Here is a 20,985-nt window from a genome sequence, read left to right on the forward strand (position 1 = left end):
GGAAAAAAAAAAAAAAAAAAAAAAAAAAAAAAAAAAAAAAAAAAAAAAGATTTCTGTTTCTACCGGTGTTTGATTGAAATATAAAGCATCTTTACCCAGAGTGTTTATTATTTGGGAATCCTATATTACATCTTTATCAGATTATTTACCAGTTGGAAAATCAGGGTATAAACTGCACACCCAAGGGTAACTTTAATACTCCCAAAGCAAGAAGTTTATTTCCTTACAGTAGCTGATTTATCTTGGACTAGAATAAAGTGTTGTATTATTAATAGCATTTATTTCAGGCCTAAGAACTGGAAGACCCTTACACTTAATATAGTTGATTCTAATAGTAAAAATAATCAAAAATATTAGTATATCCAAAATCATCTATATTTGATGTTGAAGTATAGCATATTTTCTTATTTTTGAAAGTGGTTTCATCTCCCAGTTATGTTTTACTTAGCTTAATATTATAAAATATGTTAGTATTCCACCATTTATGGCCAAAGGTGGAGAAGGTACCAGAGCATTGTGTATGGCCTGGTGATACTTTATGGGGATTGAAATGTACATAGATAGTAAATGTTTACACTTACAGCTTTAGAAATATATGAATGAAAAGAAAGGCAGTGATAAGACATACAATTGCTTATGAATGCTAGTATAAGAATAAGATTAAATGATGGCCAGTGAATCTTTTGATACATGTCCTACAAGGCCCTACATGATCTGTAGTCCCTTCACTTCCCATCTCCATTACCACTCTAACTTTATCTACTACATCTTTCTCCTTTGTTTACTCTGCTCCAAGTCACAGTGACCTCCATGCTTTTCTGGAACATGTCAGACAAGCTTTCACCTCAGGACATTTGCACTTGCTTGTTGCTCTGCCTGGAATGTACTCTACCTAAATAATCATATGGCTAACTTCTTACTTCCTCAGGATCTTTACTCAAAAGTTGCCTTCTTAGAGATGACTTCTCTGACTACCCTATCCAAAATTTCATGACTCCCTGGACATTTCGTTTCCATCTTACATACTTCATATTTGTCTTTTTAGTATTTACCAATATCTAAGTCATAATATATTTTACTTATTTATCTTGTTAAAATATATCTGTCCCATCAATATATAAACTTTATAAGAGTATGGATTTTTGCCTGTCTTGTTTGCTGTTATATCTCCAGAGCCTAGACATGCCTGGATTATAGTAGGTGCTGAATATATATTTGTTGAATGAAAAAGTGTTCTGCCATGCTGGAAATAATTCTAGACAATTTTAGGAAAGCCAGGTAACTCATCTTCGATGATACTAAACTATTATTACTAAATACTCATATTTTTGTCTTCCTTTATCAAGGTTTTTATTGAAATAATATCTCATAGTACATAAATTTTTCTGTCTTTTTGTGAAGGTACTAAATATAGTAGCAAAATAAATAGCCAATATATCTTATATATTGAAATGAATTTATGAATTTTCTCTTAATATGTATAAAAATCTCTGTTATAATTCCATATAAACATTTCATTTCACCACAATAAAACATTTAGTGTAATGTTTATTTCTAAAATAAATTAGTATTATTTAATATCAACTAAGAAAATACCTTTATTTGTCAAACCATTTTAATTGTCATTTTTTTCATACTTTAGCTTTATTCACTTTATTCAAAATAAATTTTTAAATATACTGGAAGTAAATTTTAGTGCTTTGGATTTTAAAATCTATTTTAAAAATTCAAATAATGTCACATTCCTATGTTTAAAATGTTACCTTCAAATTGCATAGTTTATGTGAGAACTTTAGGAGAAGTATAAAAAAAAATTAGATCCCTGATGCATTTTTAGGTTCTTGTTATGGACATTATCTAAGTTTCTGACAAGCTCTGATTTTTTTTTTCCCTAATTTATACTAGAAGTTACTTGGGAAGACCAGCAGGAAAAGGTGAATGGTACAATAAGTGATGACAAAACATTGCCGAAAAAGAAACACCAATCTGAGCCAGGTTTGTCAGGGTTTGGAAACCACATGAAAGCATGAGACTATAAGCATTGCACTTCATGCTTTTTAAATATGTGTGTGCTTCTTGTACCTCATTTTTCTCATTTTGGTGTGAACTTTATAGTGTGTAGATCCCATTTAGATCAGAGTGGTGAATACTTTAATTCAAGATTTGTTTAGAAAACTAGTTATACATATTTTGTAAAAAAGAACATAATTATTTTATTATTATTAAGATTAGTCCTTTAGGGAAAAAATAACTAATTTAAGCACAAATGGTCATCTGCCCTATGTATTTGATTGTTTTAACTCAAATTAAAGTACATTAGTGGAGTGGTACTTGCCTTCCTAACAACTACTGTAAAAAGGTCAATATATTATTTAAAGTTTGTCCTATTTCTAATTGCAAATACTATTGAGATATTTATACCATACATTAGTAATGATTTATTTACAACTTCTGGAGCTGAAAACTATTGCCAACAACAACAGTGAAGAAGGGTAGCATAGTGTGTGAATTCAATAAGGAGTCTATTCAAACCATTAATTCTACCAGTGGATTGAAATTAAATGTTTTGTTTTACTCTCCCTTCTCTTTTCTGGAGAAAAATGATTACCTAAATAAAAGACAAAAACTTGAAGTGAGAATGAAAGGAAGAAAAGCTAAGTGCAGAGATAGTCAACTGAATAATCAGTACTATTAATTAGAAATTGCATGAAATACACTGAAATTTTTGTTGAAAAATTTAAAATTCAAATGGGGTTTTACTAATGATATTATTAAGAATGTCTGTGTCTATAGTAATAGTGTTAATGTGTTTTTATGTGATGACTTCATATTAGAGTTCTAAAACCTAGGTTTTAAAATATGTCAATGTATAAATTAAACTAATTTATTGACAAGTATTTATTGCCATCCTGTAGCATGCCAAGCATTGAGATTGGCACTGAGTTATTGGGGTAGATAAGACAGACACAGCAATTGGCCTCATAGAGCTTACATCTGGCAAAAATACATGAATTAAAACTAATTATACTAATGGTTAAGCTATCACAATTGTGTTAAGTGAATAGGGTGCTTTGAGAAAACATATCATGTTGCATAGTAAGTCTGGAGAGCAAAGAAAAATGTCATAGTGCAAATGACAATCTGTGAATTCTCTTTTAGTGAAACAGTACATACTGAAAATGTAGTAAAATAAATTAGAATTCACATTGGGAATTTAAATATATTCATAAAGTTGTAAGAAAAATATCTTACATGTTTTTTCAAACCTTCAATTAAGAACCAGTTTATTTGAAAAATTCTGATTAGCTTATTTGAGGATAATTATATAGTAAACAAATAAATATAAAATTAATGTTTTATGTTATAATTTATGTAACAAAAATTATTAATGTAAAAACCTCCCCTTGCTATATTGTGTGGTATAGGTTATCCTTAGTCATAAACTATTATTTATTTGATTGTCTTGTTTGCCATCATGTCTGACACATGAATATGTTTGTGGCCATATATCTCTATGTAAATAAATTACATTGTATATTAAAACCATAAAACAATGCAATGTTTGGCTAAAATATTTTAAAATCTTATGAACACAAAATTTTAAATATCTACTGTAAATATTTTAGTTTATTCTCACATATGTCATGTATGTTTTATCGTAAACTGTGTGTGTAGTACAGGAAAATTAATTCAAGCGCCTTAATGTCATAATTTAAAGTGTTCATAGATTTTTCTATTTTGGCACTTATATATGTTCCTATATACTAGAAAAATTGGCCCTGGAAATTCAAACCCTAAATGTCATGAGTAAGTATGCAATATGATAAGGCAGTAAAAACAATGTTAAATTTTAGTATTTCATAAATATTTTTATTTGTTTCTGAAAGAAAAGTAGGATATGTAGAGAATATTTTTAATTATTGAAACTTGCAAGTGATAAGATGGGAGAAAAGTGGTGGGATATCAGGTGGGGCTGATTACATTTTAACAGAGTGTTTATGAGACTGAGCTTTATAGAATATATACTTGGATTTATTTATTTTATATTTAAGCATATCTATGATATTAATAATCAGTTATAATCAGTGCTCAATATATATTGTTTATACACTAAAATCTAAGAGATCATCTTCCATGAATTGTCAAAAATTCCTTATCAAAGGATTTTTGTGGTAAACTTGTGGCATTAGAAAAAGTTTGTAAGGGTTTGAATCCAAACCTGAGATGGAAAGTTGGCTATGTATCAATAGTGTATATAGTTTTCCTTTTTAATTGCTGTTTTATGAAAGTCTATGCATGAGCAATTTATAATAGCTGAGAATTTTGACATCTCTAGTATGTATATGAACAATAAAAAAACAGAAAACTTTTATTTTAAATATAAGAATATGGAACTGAAAGGCCAAATGGCATGACATAGACTAGAAAATGAGTTAAAAAGTATTTGGATGAATTTCAAGTGTTATGGACTACTATCTCCTTTTCTCTAAAGAAAGATCTTGACATTTCTGAACTAGGATGTCTTGAGAAGATTTTCAGCAAAAGGGGTGATTTACTTGCTGTATCACTAACTTTATTGACAGCAGTATAGATGAAGATCCCCGGGAAATATAATGATATTTATCATATTAATATCTTTTCTGTGAGCGTAAAATATAAGAATCCTATATATAATTTTAAACCCCAGGTTTTAGGAGTAATGTTTAAAGTAAATCACTTAATGTCTTCCTTTCATAGAATATAGATCTTGTTTAGGGCTTAAATTTAACAAAACATTCATAACGTAAAGCAAGGAGATATGAGCATGGATAATCTGTTGTTTATTTTTTCAGTGAGCAAGCTGATTCTAGACAAAAATATTATGGTCTTTAATAATACAGTGACATTAAACATTGTAAACAAACTTTAAACTATTGAATTTTATTATATTTACTTTGTGAATTTATCTGTTCTTATAATAATTAGAAATGTATATGAGAAAAGAGCATATTTCTACTTAAAATGTTTGTCTCATATTTTCCTTATCACACAAAAAAGTCTGGTGGGAAAACTAACTTAAATTTTAAGTTTTTCAGGCTTAATGAATGTTTTGGAACTGATGAAATTTCACAGATTCTCCAAAATGAGAAACTCTCAGAAAGACTTAAATAATTGAGAAGCTAATTGGAGATATAACTTTAAATGATTTCTTATATATTTGATGATTAATTGATGTTATTCATAAAAAGATTATCATTGTTATTTTCTAAGTGTAAGGTATGCTGTATCTAGGAAAATCTTGAATTGACTTAACTATCCTCACTGTTAATTACACTGAAACCATGACAATGCTCTTACCTTGCAGTATCTTATATGGAAAATAAGTCTGTTTTTTTGGTAAAAGTGAGGGCAGTGAAACATTTCACTAGGATACTGTATGAATATACAATATTTTGGAAATTGAAAATATTCAAAGTAACAAGTCATTTTACTACTTACTTTAACATCTTAATATCTACATAAGCCCCTTGTTTAGTACTATATGGTTTAGTTAATGTGTTTACCTTTAATTGTTTTCAACGTGGAGATTTCCATATTGTATTCTTTATGGAATTTGTAACTACGGTGAAGTTAGAGTTTTTTTGGTTTGTTTTTTTTTTTTTTTACTTGGCTTAACCTTTGGAATTATGTTTTATAAAATTTATCTTTAAGAAAAGTAAATGTTCAATGAAGTATTTTGCTAGTGAATTTTACACTTTAAATTTTTTTCTTGAGTATTTTGATATTTTGTACTTTTGTTTTCTTTTATTCTTGAATATCTTGAGATTTCTTAACAGTAGAAACAATTTATTTCAGTCTAAAGCGGTATTTTAAAATCAGTCTTCTAATTAGATGCTAGTTTAATCCATTCAATCTGGAGTAAGAATCACAGTTGTGTTCTTGGTTATTATTAACAGCTCAGTAATTACTGATTATTTCTGGATTGTTGTAGAATGAGTGTATTTTATTCTTTGTGGAAAAAAAGCAATGTAAGACAAATTAAATAAATTTTTATATAACACTAATCAACTGATAGAATTTTGAAATTAAATGCTTCTAACAGCCTCAGAAGTAAATATAACATTATTTGATAACAAGCATGTTTTCCTGTACATAAAGTGAAATTTCATGATTTATGAGCTTAGTCACTCATTTAAAGTTGGTCCGGTTTCCTCTGAACATACTAATAAGTTTATTAAAGCCAAGCCTGTACTTCACTAACCCTCCTTTTTTATGATAAATAGGATGTTGTAGTTTGAAAACAAATTATATTAAATTCCTTCAGTATATACTGTAAGTACTTTTTTCTGCATTTAAAAATGCATTAAGTATCAGAATTCAAAGATAGAATCAGAGAAAAACGGCACAGCAAGGAATGAGAAGACATTTAAAAGACAACCTTTTTGTGTAAGGTTAGTGAGCTTTTAAAAATAGCAAAATATTTTAAAAGATTATACCTTGTTAATTTTAATAGTTAGAAAATATTGTAGATGTTTAGCAATTTTATACTTGTTGACAAAATTATGAGAAATAATTAGTTCAAATAATTTGGATTCAGGTATTATTCGAGATAGTTTTTGTCACAGTGAAGTTTTAGTTTGTCATCTGTAAACCTGGTAAACATTTTGTTTTTATAATCTAAGTCTATCCTGATCTTTCTGTCACTGAGCTTCTCCTACTAAGTAGATGCTTATTTATGTTTCTTTTTTGAAAGATATCTCTCTTCCCCCCAAAGAAAATATTCTAAAACTCTGTGACCTTTATTAAGCCCTCGTACTATGGTTAGCTTTTAAATATGCACAAGTTCTAATATACACTTAAAACCTTTAGGCTTCTGTTTCATTGTATCAGGAACCTTTTTAAAATAATGTTTGCTCCTATAGAACACATGTTAACTCAAGTACAATTAAATCTGATAACAGGATCAATGTGTGCCTGCTGTAAATGAGGGAGAACATTAGCCAATAAACAACGTTTCAAATAGATAATACACAGCCTTGGTAAAAACTTACACTTATTGATAAACAGGCCACATGTATTTGTCTTTTTTAAAATAAAATTGATTACAGATCATCATTTCTGTTTTAACTTGAGATATGTGTTCAGTTGAAATATTATAATAGTTAAAACATTATATTGGCAAGGGAAGAATTTTTGCTTTGTACAAAATTTTACATAAAAGCTGATATAAAACTTACTTTTTTACCAGATATGCTTAATGAAAGTAATTACACACACCTATACACACACACACACACACACACGCACACACACACACACACACACACAATAAAGCTAGCTGTATTTTGGTCCTTAAAATTTTTTTTTAAATCTACTGAAGATGGTATGTGCTTGTGTGTGTGTATACAGACACACACACACACACAGAGTATTATTTTGCTTGATTAAAACCCCATCCTTACTTTTTAAAGCTTACAACTTGATGTTACCTTAAATTTTAAAATATTTGTTAGAAAATAATTTACCATAGTGATGAAATGGTGCTTATGAATTTGTTCATTATATTTTATAAATATCTTTTATTTCAATGTAATTTGTGGAAATATTTTATTTCATATGACTTTAAAAAATACTGTACATAATCTTTAGCAAGTTTTTATATTTTCTAAGCCTAAAACAAAGATCTAGCCATAATTATGACAGCAACAGGTACCTAACAGAGGGTACACTTTTATAATTCTTAATCACTCTTACCTGGTTATCGGTTAAATGAAAAGTCTGGTTTATTGGTTATAGAAGAGTCTGGTAACTGGTTATTGGTTAAATGAAAGAGAAAAAGTCCTCATTAAAACCCTCCATTAACAGCACTGAAAAGTAGAATATTTGACTGTGGCTTGGTAATGATCAAAGGAAAGCGGGGAGGATGGGAAGAGTGGAGGGGGTACTCTCAGCTTCTTTCAAGGTTCACTGATGTCTGCTTTCATTACAATACTATATGCAAAGTCAATATTTACAGCGTATTAGCATTTACTTAAGACATAAATGCCTAAATGAGATAGTAGACTATAAGTTCCTCTTTGAAAATGAAGCTATTTTAATGCAAATAGTGTATAATAAAACTGTAACCACAAGGAAGACAAGAAAGCCAAACAAAAAGTTTTAAATATATTTGGTATAACTGTAGTAATACATTGAGATTTTATAGTTCACATGAATTCTATCTGCTAATTAAAGTTATGTACTTTTTATATAAGCTTACTTACGAACTATTTATTAATGCATCATATTGACATAAACAATGGAAAATGATTTAATGGACACTTTTTTCTAGTATTGAAATCATTGTCAAAATATTTTCATCCCCTTATGAGTAATATAATTTTGTATTATTTTCTAAAAAAATTTTTTTAATTATTGGTTCTAAGATGTGTTACCATATTTCTTACAAGAATAAAAGTGTTGATGAATTAATTGACTGTTTGTAGCATGTACCTCTTTTAAAAATGTTTCTAGTTGAATACTATATAATAAAATGTCCAGTTTGGGTGTCACCATGAGAAAATTTTTTGTTTCTTCCTTGTTTGACATTTTATTTCACACATTTTTATTGGGTCATATAGCAGAAAGTAGAAAGAAAATTGACTGGGTAATCAGGAGACCTCTGTTCTATTTCTGGCTCTGACACTGAACTTGTTTTGTAACATTGGGTAAGTCATTTGAACTCTATGCCCCTCCATTATTCACTATAATAAATAACGAATGAGTTGAGAAGAACTTTAATGTTTTGAATTCATATAATACTCATATGAAAACCATTGCATCAATACCATTTGTGAGGGTACTTCAAAAAGTTCATGAAAAAATAGAATTAAAAGATAATATGAATCTTTCCAAGAACTTTTTAAAGTGTCCTCGTAAAGTAATCCAAGGTACAGAAAAAAAAACTAGGTGGAGAAAAAAGCTTCATTTATTTCTGCAGTTTTTAAATCTTCTGGAAAAAAGAAATGTTTTCCTGGAGATGAAATATGTGTAAACAATTATTTCATCCAGTTCATAACACTTTTGCTTTAACATGTGAGGCAACTATTTTAGTATTATGATAACTGTTTATCTAGGGAAACCTGTATGTAAAAATAATCCAAGGTATGATACAATTCAGCATTAGCCTACGTTATTGTTATATCTGTGATTTTTCTACCTTATCTATTTTGAGAAATGGGTGAACTGAGGATGGAAAAGGTACCATTTTAATATGTATGAGTACATTTCATGAGAATATGAAGATTTTTCCTAGTGGTCAATCCTATTAGTAGTCTGTGGTTTGTAAAATAACTGTGATGAGATTTAGTGTCTGATTTTGAATAAGTGAAAAAATGTGCTCATATAATAATAATAACGTTGCTGAGTTTTGGAATGTGTCATTACTTTTCCAGTTCTCTGTAATTCATACCAGGATTTCTCTTTTTTTCTATAAAAAAAAATTTTGGTCACCTAAGCACATTTTTTTCTGATAGAAAGGTTTAATTTTCTCACTATTCATAAAAAGAGATAAATTTGTTACAGGAAATAATTCTCTCAATAGCTATAATTCAATAAATCAATATTCCAAGTATATTTTGATATAATATGCTTTTGTGTAAATCACCCAAAACCATGATACAGCTATTGCAGAACGGAATATGGTTTTTGATTTAAGAATTTTGTGGTGTCGGATTAAAAGCTAAGTGGATAATTAAAATAGGAAGTTTTGGCTTTATATTGTGTTGTTCATCTATGTCATATTAATACTAACTCACTAATATCTTTGGAAGAAATTTTTTCATAGAATGCCGAGTTTAGCAGACGTTTTTCTGCTTTCATATCTCTGTATAGAATGTCTTCTGAACTTCTTCACTAGCAATGGGGAAGGAAGTGTTTCCAGAATGTGTGCCACATGTACTATAGTAGATGTTGGATTTGGATGGATAAATTATAATGAAAACTTTAATGATCTTATAATGTAGTGTTTTTAAGAATTTACTGAACAAATAAATATTATAAGGGAATTTGATCAAAGAAAATTGGTCTAAACTGAGGGTTAATTTGGATTTTTAATATTGAAATAAAACCGTATATTTTAGCCACTCTTCAATAAGTTGTATTATATTTATTACTCCATAATACTTTTATTATAGTACTTTGCTGTATTGAAGTAGTTCAATGAAATTTTGGCCTAATGGCCATACTTTATTTTCATGTTTTCACTGGTTAATTCGGGTGACATAAAAGGCATAGAAATCTGTTGGAACTATTTTTGTTGCTCTTTTTGATGATGACTCAATTAAATTCTTTTCTTCAGATAAATGATAATTCTAAAGCATTTTGCAGATTTTAAATTGACTCAGTGATGTCTTGAACAATGTGGTTGTACAGGTAACATTGTTTTTACTAATGCTATTTTCATCAGCATAAATGTTCAGGATGGCTGTACATAAATAATTGTAAAATTTTTAATCCTCTTTATTTCTACTCTAACTTTATTTTTCTGATTCTGCTAACCTATTTGTCATCAGTTCTTGTCTATTTTTTTATGGTATGTATTTGATTGTATCTTCCTTACAACTGTACACAGGATTTTCTCAAAATGACTTCAGGCTCTTTCCTTCAGTGTCACTTTTATCTTTTGAGTATATCCACTCACACCCATCTCCTTTGTCTATGTCTTTCCATTACACGATGTGATCACAGAAGAAGTGGACTCCACAAACAGAAGACATGCAGGTCTGTCTCTTCTACTGCTTTTCTTTGTTATATTTTCATTTACCTAACTTGTCCTAGAAGTTTTTTACCATTTTTAACTCATTTCATAATTTTTCATTTTTCTCTAATATAACAAAACGTTAAATCTTGCAGCCATTTTATTTAGAAACATGTATATTCATCTTCTAACAGGAACTGCTCCAACTAGATGGTTAAATAAAATGGTTAACTTTCTATGTATGCAGTATTCATATATAGGTAATTTTTCCATAACTGGATAACTAACTATACAGATGGTATGTATGTGTGTCCATGTGTGTTTGTGTGTGTGTGTGTGTGTAGTCAGATTTAAATTAACAAATTAATCATGATTTGTTTTCAAACTTAGTTTAGACATAAAACTGTTTTCAGCTTTTTCACATAATTCCAAAAATATTTTATTTATGCAGTGAGTTCAGCAATGCTCTAGACTGTGGAGCATACCAAAGGCCTAATACATGCCCCTAAGGAAGCTATCAATTTATCATTGAAGGGTTAAGAGATGTGGGTAACATCCTTTGTTTATGCACCAGTATGGATGATTTCAACAATATATTCTATAAGCTATAAAGTCAAATAAAATTTCTTCCAACTAGATGGCCAGAAAGAATATCCTGTCTCTTCTTTTCTACCTCAAGAGGAGGTAAAACTTAACCTGAAACTTGAACATTCATTCAACACACATTTTTTAAACACATGCTGTGTGGTATTGTTCTAGGTGCTGGAAATAATAGGACATACAAAATAGTTCCCTATCCTTTTGGACTTTTTCTATTGTAAGTCTAATGAGTAAATGCAATCATTAATCACAGGTGTTATGAAGTAATTATATGTGTATAATTATATGTGTATATATATATAATACAGTGAAATTACAAAAGATAGTATGATCATTTCTACATTGTATGATCCTTTCTACATGGGAAGGATGGATATTATCATCCTATCTGGGAAGGGTGGTCTGATCATTTCTACCTAGGAAGGATGGAAGAGATGACCCTTGAGTTGAATATTAAAAGCTAGAAAAGTCTTGGCCTCTTGTGTAGAGAGTGTTTCAGGCAGAGGAAACAATTTGGCTAATGACTTCAAACAAGTTTAAGTAAAGTAGGCAGGGACCAAATTCATAATGATTGTATAGGTTATTGAAGTATGTAAGGTAATAGAGTAATAAGGTCACATATTTGTTTCTAGAAAAATTACTTTGACAGCTATGTAAAAGATGGACTGGTGTAATATAATCAAAAAGATTATTTATGAGGAAGATTCAACAACCTCAACTTTTTTTTTTTTTTTTTTGAAGCTCTTACAACGAGAAAATGGAGGGGACACATCTGGGTGGGAGGGGGGAGAGGGAGGAGGGAGGGAGGTCTTGGTGATGGGACACAATAACTAACTACATTGTATATTGACAAAATAAAAATTAAAAAAAGATTATTTATGAGGATATTGCTATCAATCCGTTAGGAGGTGGTAATGGTCTGAATTAAAGTATCAGTAGAGGCAGTCAACACATGAGATGTTATTTAAACATGTAGAATCTACAAACCTTAGTCACTGATTGGATATTATTGATGCAGGAAGAGGAGCCATAAGATAATCACAGGTGACTGAAATGTTTGAATAGGTGGTAGTACATTTTATAAGGATAGGGAATATAGGTTGCACAAGTTTTAGATGAAAGATAAAGTTCATTTGAGGGATGGGTTGATTTATGGTTTGTTTGGAATATTTAAGTATAAATATCTAATTGAGGTGATTGGATGTATGGGTCTTGAACTATGGTTCCAGAAGTCTGGGATAGAGACATTGATTAAGGTAGAGTATCACCATTGAAGTGATGCCATTGAGATGCATGGAATTTTCTGTAGTTATGAAGAATAAGAAAAAAACCAAGAATCAAAAGTCGGGAGTCACCAACATTTATTTGCGTTTAAGGAGTGAATGAAAGAACAAAAGCCAGAAAACTCTTTTGGAAAGAATCATTTTAAAACAGTAGGATATCCATGAGATAAGAGAATTCAAGAAAGGAGAGCATTTTAAGAAGGTATAGTCAACAGAGACAAATTCCAGAGAAAAACAAATATGTCATTAAATGATAAAACTAGTCAGTAATGATCTTTGCTTGATGGATTTCAGTGAAGTTGGTAGGGATGGAAACCAAACTGAAGAGAAGGAAAGGGAGATGCAGAGAAAAAAATAAAGATAATGAATGTAAACTAGGCTTTCTAATCTTGGGGAAATTATAAAAAGCAGCCACCATGAAATATGGGGGAGGGAGCTCACCAAGGATATGTAGAAAAATGGTGAAAGTTTAGCTGAGTGGAGACCATAAGTTTATAATGGCACTGGTTCCTAATATTGTGTAATTAGTTCATTAGCACACTTCAGATGTAATTGTTTGGATCCAAGGCTCGAAGTTTGTGGGCAGTTATAATAGAAAGAAAAAGAGAATGACAATGTTGAGGGTAGCTAACAAGGAAAGTGGTCAAAATGATGTCCAATGGATTGGGGGGGATGTTAGTCATGTTAAGTAATGTTTAGATGTAGAATTTTCAATAAAGTGAGAGGGAAGGGATTCAATGGAAGAATTGAAATTTGTGGTGATAACAAAGGCAACTTGAGAAGGTTATTGTTAGAGATTGATTTAATGATCTTTAGAATTTTCAGATGGTGGACCGTTTAAAATAACATAAAGATACAGTGTTTGGTCCTGGGAGTGGGTTTCTATTAAGGAGCATGGATTACAGTTTGGGAAGGCAAGGAAAGCAACCAACTTTGATAGTAGTATTTTTATATAGACATTGAGGCACTAGGGCCTAAGCTTCATAGAAAATGGTTGAAGAAAATTGCCTTGGGTATAGGTGATAACAGCAAAGAAGTATATGGTCTGAAGATAAAAGTGGATTTTATATAAGATTAGAAAAGCAAACACGTGGAAGAAGAAATGCAGAACTAGAAGAATGCCTGTACCACTTCTGGAATTTTGAGCAGCTTTCCCTCAAAATGTTTCAGGGGGAGGTAGTATTCTTGTTGAAGGGCCAACTTTCCATTCATGGTAAGAGGGGAAATGAATATTCTGTACTGAGGCTGAGGATGTATAGCTTTTAAATAAAAGGAATGGGGTTTCAGAGTTCACAATGGAAAAGAATAGGATGTCTCCAAGCAATGCAGAAAGAATTAGGGAAAGAAGCTCAGAACAGTAAAAACTGGCAATATTAAGAAAAGAATGAGTGCTGGGGAAAGGAAAAAATAAGTTATTTAATTTGGTAGTGGCAAAGCAAGGAGAAAAATATGGAATTTAAGCTTAGAGGAGGAAGAAAATTCAGAGGTTTAACTTAGAGGTTGAACACAGGAATCTTCATTATATGCTTAATAAAAGTAAAGGAAAAGGACTTGGTTGAGGGAGTTTGAAGATTCTGAAAAGGAGAGGATTAATAATGGAATCAACTTTTCTCACACAAAAAATAAATAGGATGTATGTGGAATGTTTAAATTTACAGAGGAATGATAATATTTTCAAATATTAAATTTTTTGTTTTTTTTAATTTTAAATTACTTCTCATTGTTAGCTAAACATAATTTAAAGTCTTTCTCAGCATAAACTTTTAAAACTGCTGTTGTAGGTATAGATCTATAACACCTCTTTTTCCTCCTGGTGTGGGAAAGCTGAAGTCTGAGCTACATGGTGTGCATTAACCAGCATTGTGTTTAAGGTTTCCTAAACTCACCTAGGCCTAGAGATAGATGAAGACAAATGCATTCTAGTCCAAAGGAAATAAAAATAAAGAGAGAATAATAGAGAAGCTAATAAGAGGAGGTTCAGAGAAAAAGGTAATCATTTTAGAAGAGAAAGCAATAAATTTAGTGATAAGCATTTCAGAATGGATTTCACCTGTTTAGTTAAAGTAAGTTGATGCTAAGTCTTTTCAAAAACTGGAGTGTTTGACCAACAAAAGATAATATCTTTAATAGGCTATTATTACTCACATCTCTGATGAATATGTAAGCTGATTATTTTTCCTTATCAACACCACCTGTTAATACTTCAACCCAAAATATGGTGGAAAAGTAATTTCATAAGTCAAATAATTTTTCTGATATATTAGGTCCAAGGTATTTGTCTGTTTTAAGCCACAATTATAGAGGACCTTCACTGCAACATAATTCTATACAATAAATGGAGGAATGGAGTTGATAACACATTTTGAAACACCAAAAATCAGTGATTTAGCACTTGGAAATCATAATCAAGTTTCTTTTGAATAAGAAGTAGCATGCTTTATTAGGGTTCCCTTTTTCTTTCTACTCTTATGAAATTTCGTATGACAATTTAATTTTTTTAGATCATTATTAAACAAGTCTTAAATGCCTCTGTAAACAGAGCAATGATACAGAAGAGATTTTAAAAATACTGTTTGATAAGTTACATAAAACAACATCTACCCATGTTTCTAAATTCAACTCCAGCTACACAGATTTTACGAATTACTTCCGCATTTGGTCTAGAGCATCTCACAATCTTAGTGCTTGTGTAATACAACAATTTTATTCATAAGGAGTTCTCAAAATTAAAAGATTGTTTTGGCAGCTGTATTTCTCACCAGTTACTTAGATAAATTATTATTATATTATGATGTTTATTGTTATAATTATATTATTATTTTAAGTAACTTTTATTTATTTATTTATTTATTTATTTATTTTTTTTTTTTTGTCTTTTGTCTTTTTTCCGTGTCCGGCAACGGATCGCAACCCTCAGTGTTGCCCCCGTACCGGACCGGGGACCGGCAACGGGATTGCAAGCCTCGGTGCTGCTCCCGCGCCTCGCTCAACCAGTGAGCGGGAACCGGTCTATACGTGGGATCCGAACCCTCGGACGGGAGCGCCGCCGCGCTTCCCAAGCGGCGCACTATCCAGTGCGCCACTGGGCCGGCCCTTTAAGTAACTTTTAAATTATTTATTTTAGTTGGTTCTGTGCTATGTCAAGAATTTTAGAAAATATTTTTAAAAGTTATTATTTCAGACTGGTCCATTGGTCTGCCAAGTACTAATGTTAATTTGAAAAGCTTAAGAATTCAAGTCGAATAGATTTCAAATGCTTCTTAATAAAAATACAATTGGGAATAAGTAACATATATTTTATGTTGTAATTATAATACTTAACAAAATTATTATTTCGCAAATCCATTTAAATGAAGAATTTTATTGACATAGAAATTAGAAACACTTATTTCTATTTCTTCTGTAATTTGAAAGAAATTGAATATATATAACTTGTTAAAGAGTTTTGGCCAAAGTAGATAATCAAAGAATAGTAGCTCTTACTAATTATTACTGCTTAACTCAAATTTTACCAAAAGGTTATTTTTCACAGAAATATATTTATTTACTTATTGTTTATGTTTATCATGAGCAAAAGCATGGGTTTTGCAATAAGATTTTGAATTTAAATTTAATATATCAGTAATCTATAAACAATGAATTAGTATTCCAGTATTCCAGTATTGTTTGAAAATAGAAAAAAAAATTTAATAGTAGAACTGGGCATTGGACTATACGTATTGACCACTTCAGTAGTAGTGCCAGAAACATGATAAACTACTTAATTCTAGATATTTTTTAAAAAACAAATCATGCTTTCTTTAAAAAATAAAACAAGTTATGTTTTATTCTCTGTTACTCTATTTAGAAGCATATCGGTATAGCAGTAAAATATGAGATTTGAAGGCCTAAGTGACCTTAGACAAGTTCCTTAATCTCTTTGAATCCTAGTTTCCTCATTGTTAAAAAAAAGGATTGAGGATTGATCACTTATAGGTGTGTGTATATGTGTATACTTTTAATCAAAAGAATAAAAATAAATGACCAGCCAAAATAAAAAATTTTCTGTTTCAAGAGCAAGCAAATAAATGCCCCAAATGGAAGATAAACAAAAAACTGTGAGCCACCATTTTTCTCAGAGGGATCCAAGGGTTGGGTTTAAAAAATAATTTTTCATTAAGTGTCTAGCAGGTGGCCAAAAATGTATTACTAATACAAATCATCCCTTCTCAGTATTTTTCCAATGCCCAAATATACATTTTGTACTCAGAATTATGGTCAATACTAACTTTAATGTGTTAATAATAAAAATATGAGCCTTTATTAAGATAGAATTAAAAACCCAAGATAGAGAAAATTTGACTATGCTAGACTCAAACCATTCCCTACTTATCATTATGGCATATTAAACAATGATACAATATAATTGGCTTACTCAAAGGAGAACGTATTCCTGAAATTCATATTCTGGTGCTATAAAGGTATTTCACATCCTAAAAATTTGTGTGTTCAACAAATATCTACTAAACATTTATGTTTCAGGCCTAATTCTGGGTGCTGGGGACATAACAGTGACTAAGACATATAAGGTCTCTCCCCTCATGGAAATTATATTCTTGAGAGAGGAAATAGTCACTAAACAAGATAAGTTTATACAGTCCTAAGTGCTATTATTTAAAATCCTATGTGACTTAGTGGGGTTGAAAAGGGGAATGAGTTATTTTTATATGGAGTAATCCAGAAGGTCTTATCTGAAAAGATGATATTTGAACTAAACCAGAAGAATAAAAAGAAACCAGCTGTGTAAGGAAGCCAGAAGAGACTTGTATAATTAAGACCAATAACAGAAGATAAAGTAAAGGCAATTAAAGTTTAGGAGAACAATTTATGCTATAAATTTTTTTTTCTGAGAAGACATTTAAGTGTCAGTGACAAATGAGAGAGTTTTAAAAATTTAAGTATTTCAGAGTGATAAATGAATAAAGTATAAAACTGGATTGTAGTTAAGTTATGATTAAAATATATTTAACAAATGTATTTGTTAAATTGAGTTGAAAGGAAAGAATATATTTGTAATAAGTTAAGCTTGTAATCAAGTATTTAGTGAGTATTAACATGTACATAATACTAAGTATTCATTAGAGCATGGTAGATTTAAATTATTATTTTTTATATCACTTCATCCTTGCTCATTTAAAGCTTTATACTTTTATATCTATAATGAAATATAGTAATAAAAAAGGGTTCACAAGAAAGATAACTAGGTTTCATGTTATAGAGGGCAGGTTGGCATGAATAATGCTACTCTGGATATAATTTCTAAGAGAATTTAAATTGGCTTATAATTTAACTGAAGAGACGGATGTTACTTGACAGATAGTAGTTTCCTTTTTAATCAGCCTGTGTGAAGGGATCGGGGATGGGATATGGGATGTGAGGGTGAGGAAGAGGAAGAGAATTAATAGTGGGAAAGGCAAAATGTAATGCAAAGCAAAATGAGAATGAGTAAAAGGAATTAGGTTAATTAATTATGTGACATAAACGATGGGGAGAACATAGTTATAGATTATAGGTCATGCAGAATATGAAGGAGGTTGATAGGCTAGTTCAGACTAAAGGAGTGAGAATCAGAGGACTCTCTAGAAAGACTAAAGAACGACTATATTATTGTCTAAAGTTGGGCTCAGGGCCGGCCCTGTGGCTCACTCAGGAGAGTGCAGCGCTGGGAGTGCTGAGGCCACGGGTTCGGATCCTATATAGGGATGGCTGGTGCGCTCACTGGCTGAGCGCGGTGCCGACGACACCTTGCCGAGGGTCACGATTCCCTTACCGGTAATAAATAAATAAATAAGTTGTGTTCAAAGGGAAATAAGTGGAATCATTACCTGCAAATAAATTGGCCAGAGAGGAGAATTGGCCTGAAAAGAAAAAGGGGAAAATCTTAAGTGGAAGGGAAGATGCTGGAGAAAGAAAAAAGAATGAAATAAATTTGAGTGTGTGTGTGTGTGTGTGTGTGTGTGTGTGTGTGTGTGTGTGTGTGTGTGAGAGAGAGAGAGAGAGAGAGAGAGAGAAAGAAAGGCATTTCATGACTAAATATTTTAGATCATGACTTTTGGAGAAGGATAGACCAAGCACTACCACCTACTAGTTATCTGACCTTGTGCAAATTCTCTAATAAGTAAAACTGAAAAAATAATAAGTCCTAGCACATACAGTTGTGCTGATTAAGTGACATAATCATAATACATGCAAAGACCTTAGCACAATTCCTGGCATGTACAAAGTATTATTATTGTTAGGAACTTAGTTGTGTAGAGAACAATAGTACTGAGTTCTAGAGTATAAGATTTTAGCTGTAGTTTCTGAAGCTTCATTACATTTCATTTTCTATGCCTCAAGCAAGTAAAATTTTAGTCTAAAAACATTACTGAAGAAAAAGAAAAATTTAGACATAAATGTGATCAGATGTTACCTGGACTAGCAGGAAGAGGATTAACAATAAAGAGGCATCAGGGAATTTTTTAGGGTTGTAGAAATACTCTGTATCTTGATTATGGTGAGGTTTGATAACTATATATTTGTCTAACATCATAAAACTTTGCACCTAAATTATGTCAATTTTACTTTGTGTAAATTATATATCAATAAATCTGACTTCCACAATTATTGAAAATACTAGAAATGGTGGGGAGGGAGAGGAGTTGGGGAGTGATTGGTCATGTAAGGAGCATAAAGAATAATTACTATTTGTAATAATGAATATGCTAATAAAATAAATTTTAAAAAATTATTGAAAATATACATAATTAAAATGGATTTTAAATATATTACCAAATAGTACTAAATATATGCTAATACAAAAATAATTTACTTAATCTAATACATCCCAAGCAATTAAAAGCCAAGGTCACCTCTCAAGATAAGGCTCCAGTGGGGGCATAGTAATTGGTGGGGTTGGTCTACAACTTCAAGACATAGAGTGAAAGAAAAGAAATGACTAAGGTGGATAAGCTAGAAAACACAGAAAGGACTAAAGCTTTGAATCTAAAGCAGTGGGCAAGAAACCCAAAAAAGTAAAGAAAGGTATTTAGAGCTAACAGACTGTTCCAAGAAAAGGCAAGACAGTTAACAAAGAAATAGATTCTGAATATTCTAGATATTCATTGGTAATGATTAAAAGAAGAAGAACAGGGCCGAGCCCGTGGCGCACTCGGGAGAGTGTGGCGCTGGGAGCGCAGCAGCGCTCCCGCCGCGGGTTCAGATCCTATATAGGGATGGCCGGTGCGCTTACTGGCTGAGCACGGTGTGCTCACTGGCTGAGCACGGTGTGGCTGGTCTCAAAAAGGACAAAATAAATAAATAAATAAATAAAAGAAGAAGAACAGATATGAGATGTAATTTTAACTTGCTTTGGACAAACTGAGTTTTAGGTGCTGACGGGGGCCCCCAGTTGGGGGTGGCTGGAAGACAACTGGAAATGTGAGTTACAGAGTTTACAGGAAAGGTAGGAGCTGAAGGTCAGGACCTTCAGCATTAAACTGACAGTTGAAGGTATGAAATTATATAAAAATCACTGAGGGATATAATAAAAAGAGAAAGCTAATAACACTTTAGGAAATGCATACATTTGAAAATGGGCTGAGAGATGAGCCAAGAAAATAGTCTGATAAAGAGTGAACTGAGAGTGAGAAATGTTCAGGGCCAAACAGCTGAAGGAGAAAATATCAAGGATAGTGTAATAATTTTATCAAATGCTGCAGTGAGGTCTAGTAGAATGATGCTGAGGAGTGATCACTTGATTTGGCAAGTATGTTTCTGGTAACCTTTGAGAGACAAGTTTCACAATATCAGACTTACCTCAGCTGCAGTGCTCAATAATGAGGTTTTTCTTTAAATAAGGTCACCATGAAATAAAAGAGCTTCAGGTAGAGGGAGTTCTTACTAAATGAACCTGCAGTAACCAAACAACAGATCTCATTTGACTCAATTTTGGAGATACAGTAAGAGGCTCCCTACATTTGGGTATTCTTAAGCTATAATTCAAATATGCAGGGCTCACTTGAATGAACCCAAATGCTCAAGTCATGTAAAAACTCATTGTTTTGGGCCGGCCCTGTGGCGCACTTGGGAGAGTGCAGTGCTGGGAGTGCAGCGACGCTCCCACCGCGGGTTCGGATCCTATATAGGAATGGCCAGTGAGCTCACTGGCTGAGCACGGTGCGGGCCACACCACACCAAGGGCTGCAATCCCCTTACCGGTCACGAAAAAAGACCAAAAAAAAAAAAAAACATTGTTTTTAAATAGATACAATGGTTCCCACTTACGAAACTTGGAATGGTGATGAATAGTTGATAAGTCAGAATGTTAACTCCTTGTATTACAGATTTTACCTTTGGGAGACTCAA

The 20,985-nt window shown here is 31.4% G+C and overlaps 1 protein-coding gene across 1 annotated transcript in view; it reads left to right on the forward strand.

The window, feature by feature from the left end:
- Positions 1-20,985, forward strand: part of RIMS2 (regulating synaptic membrane exocytosis 2) — a 69,267-nt gene that overhangs the window by 18,979 nt on the left and 29,303 nt on the right. Inside the window, exon 4 of the mRNA XM_008577286.1 lies at positions 10,711-10,740. Within this exon, the coding sequence (XP_008575508.1) occupies positions 10,711-10,740 (30 nt within the window). The remainder of the gene's footprint in view (positions 1-10,710; positions 10,741-20,985) is intronic.

The sequence above is a fragment of the Galeopterus variegatus genome, unplaced genomic scaffold (genome assembly GCF_000696425.1).
Source record: "Galeopterus variegatus unplaced genomic scaffold, G_variegatus-3.0.2 Scaffold1478, whole genome shotgun sequence".
Classification (NCBI taxonomy): domain Eukaryota; kingdom Metazoa; phylum Chordata; class Mammalia; order Dermoptera; family Cynocephalidae; genus Galeopterus; species Galeopterus variegatus.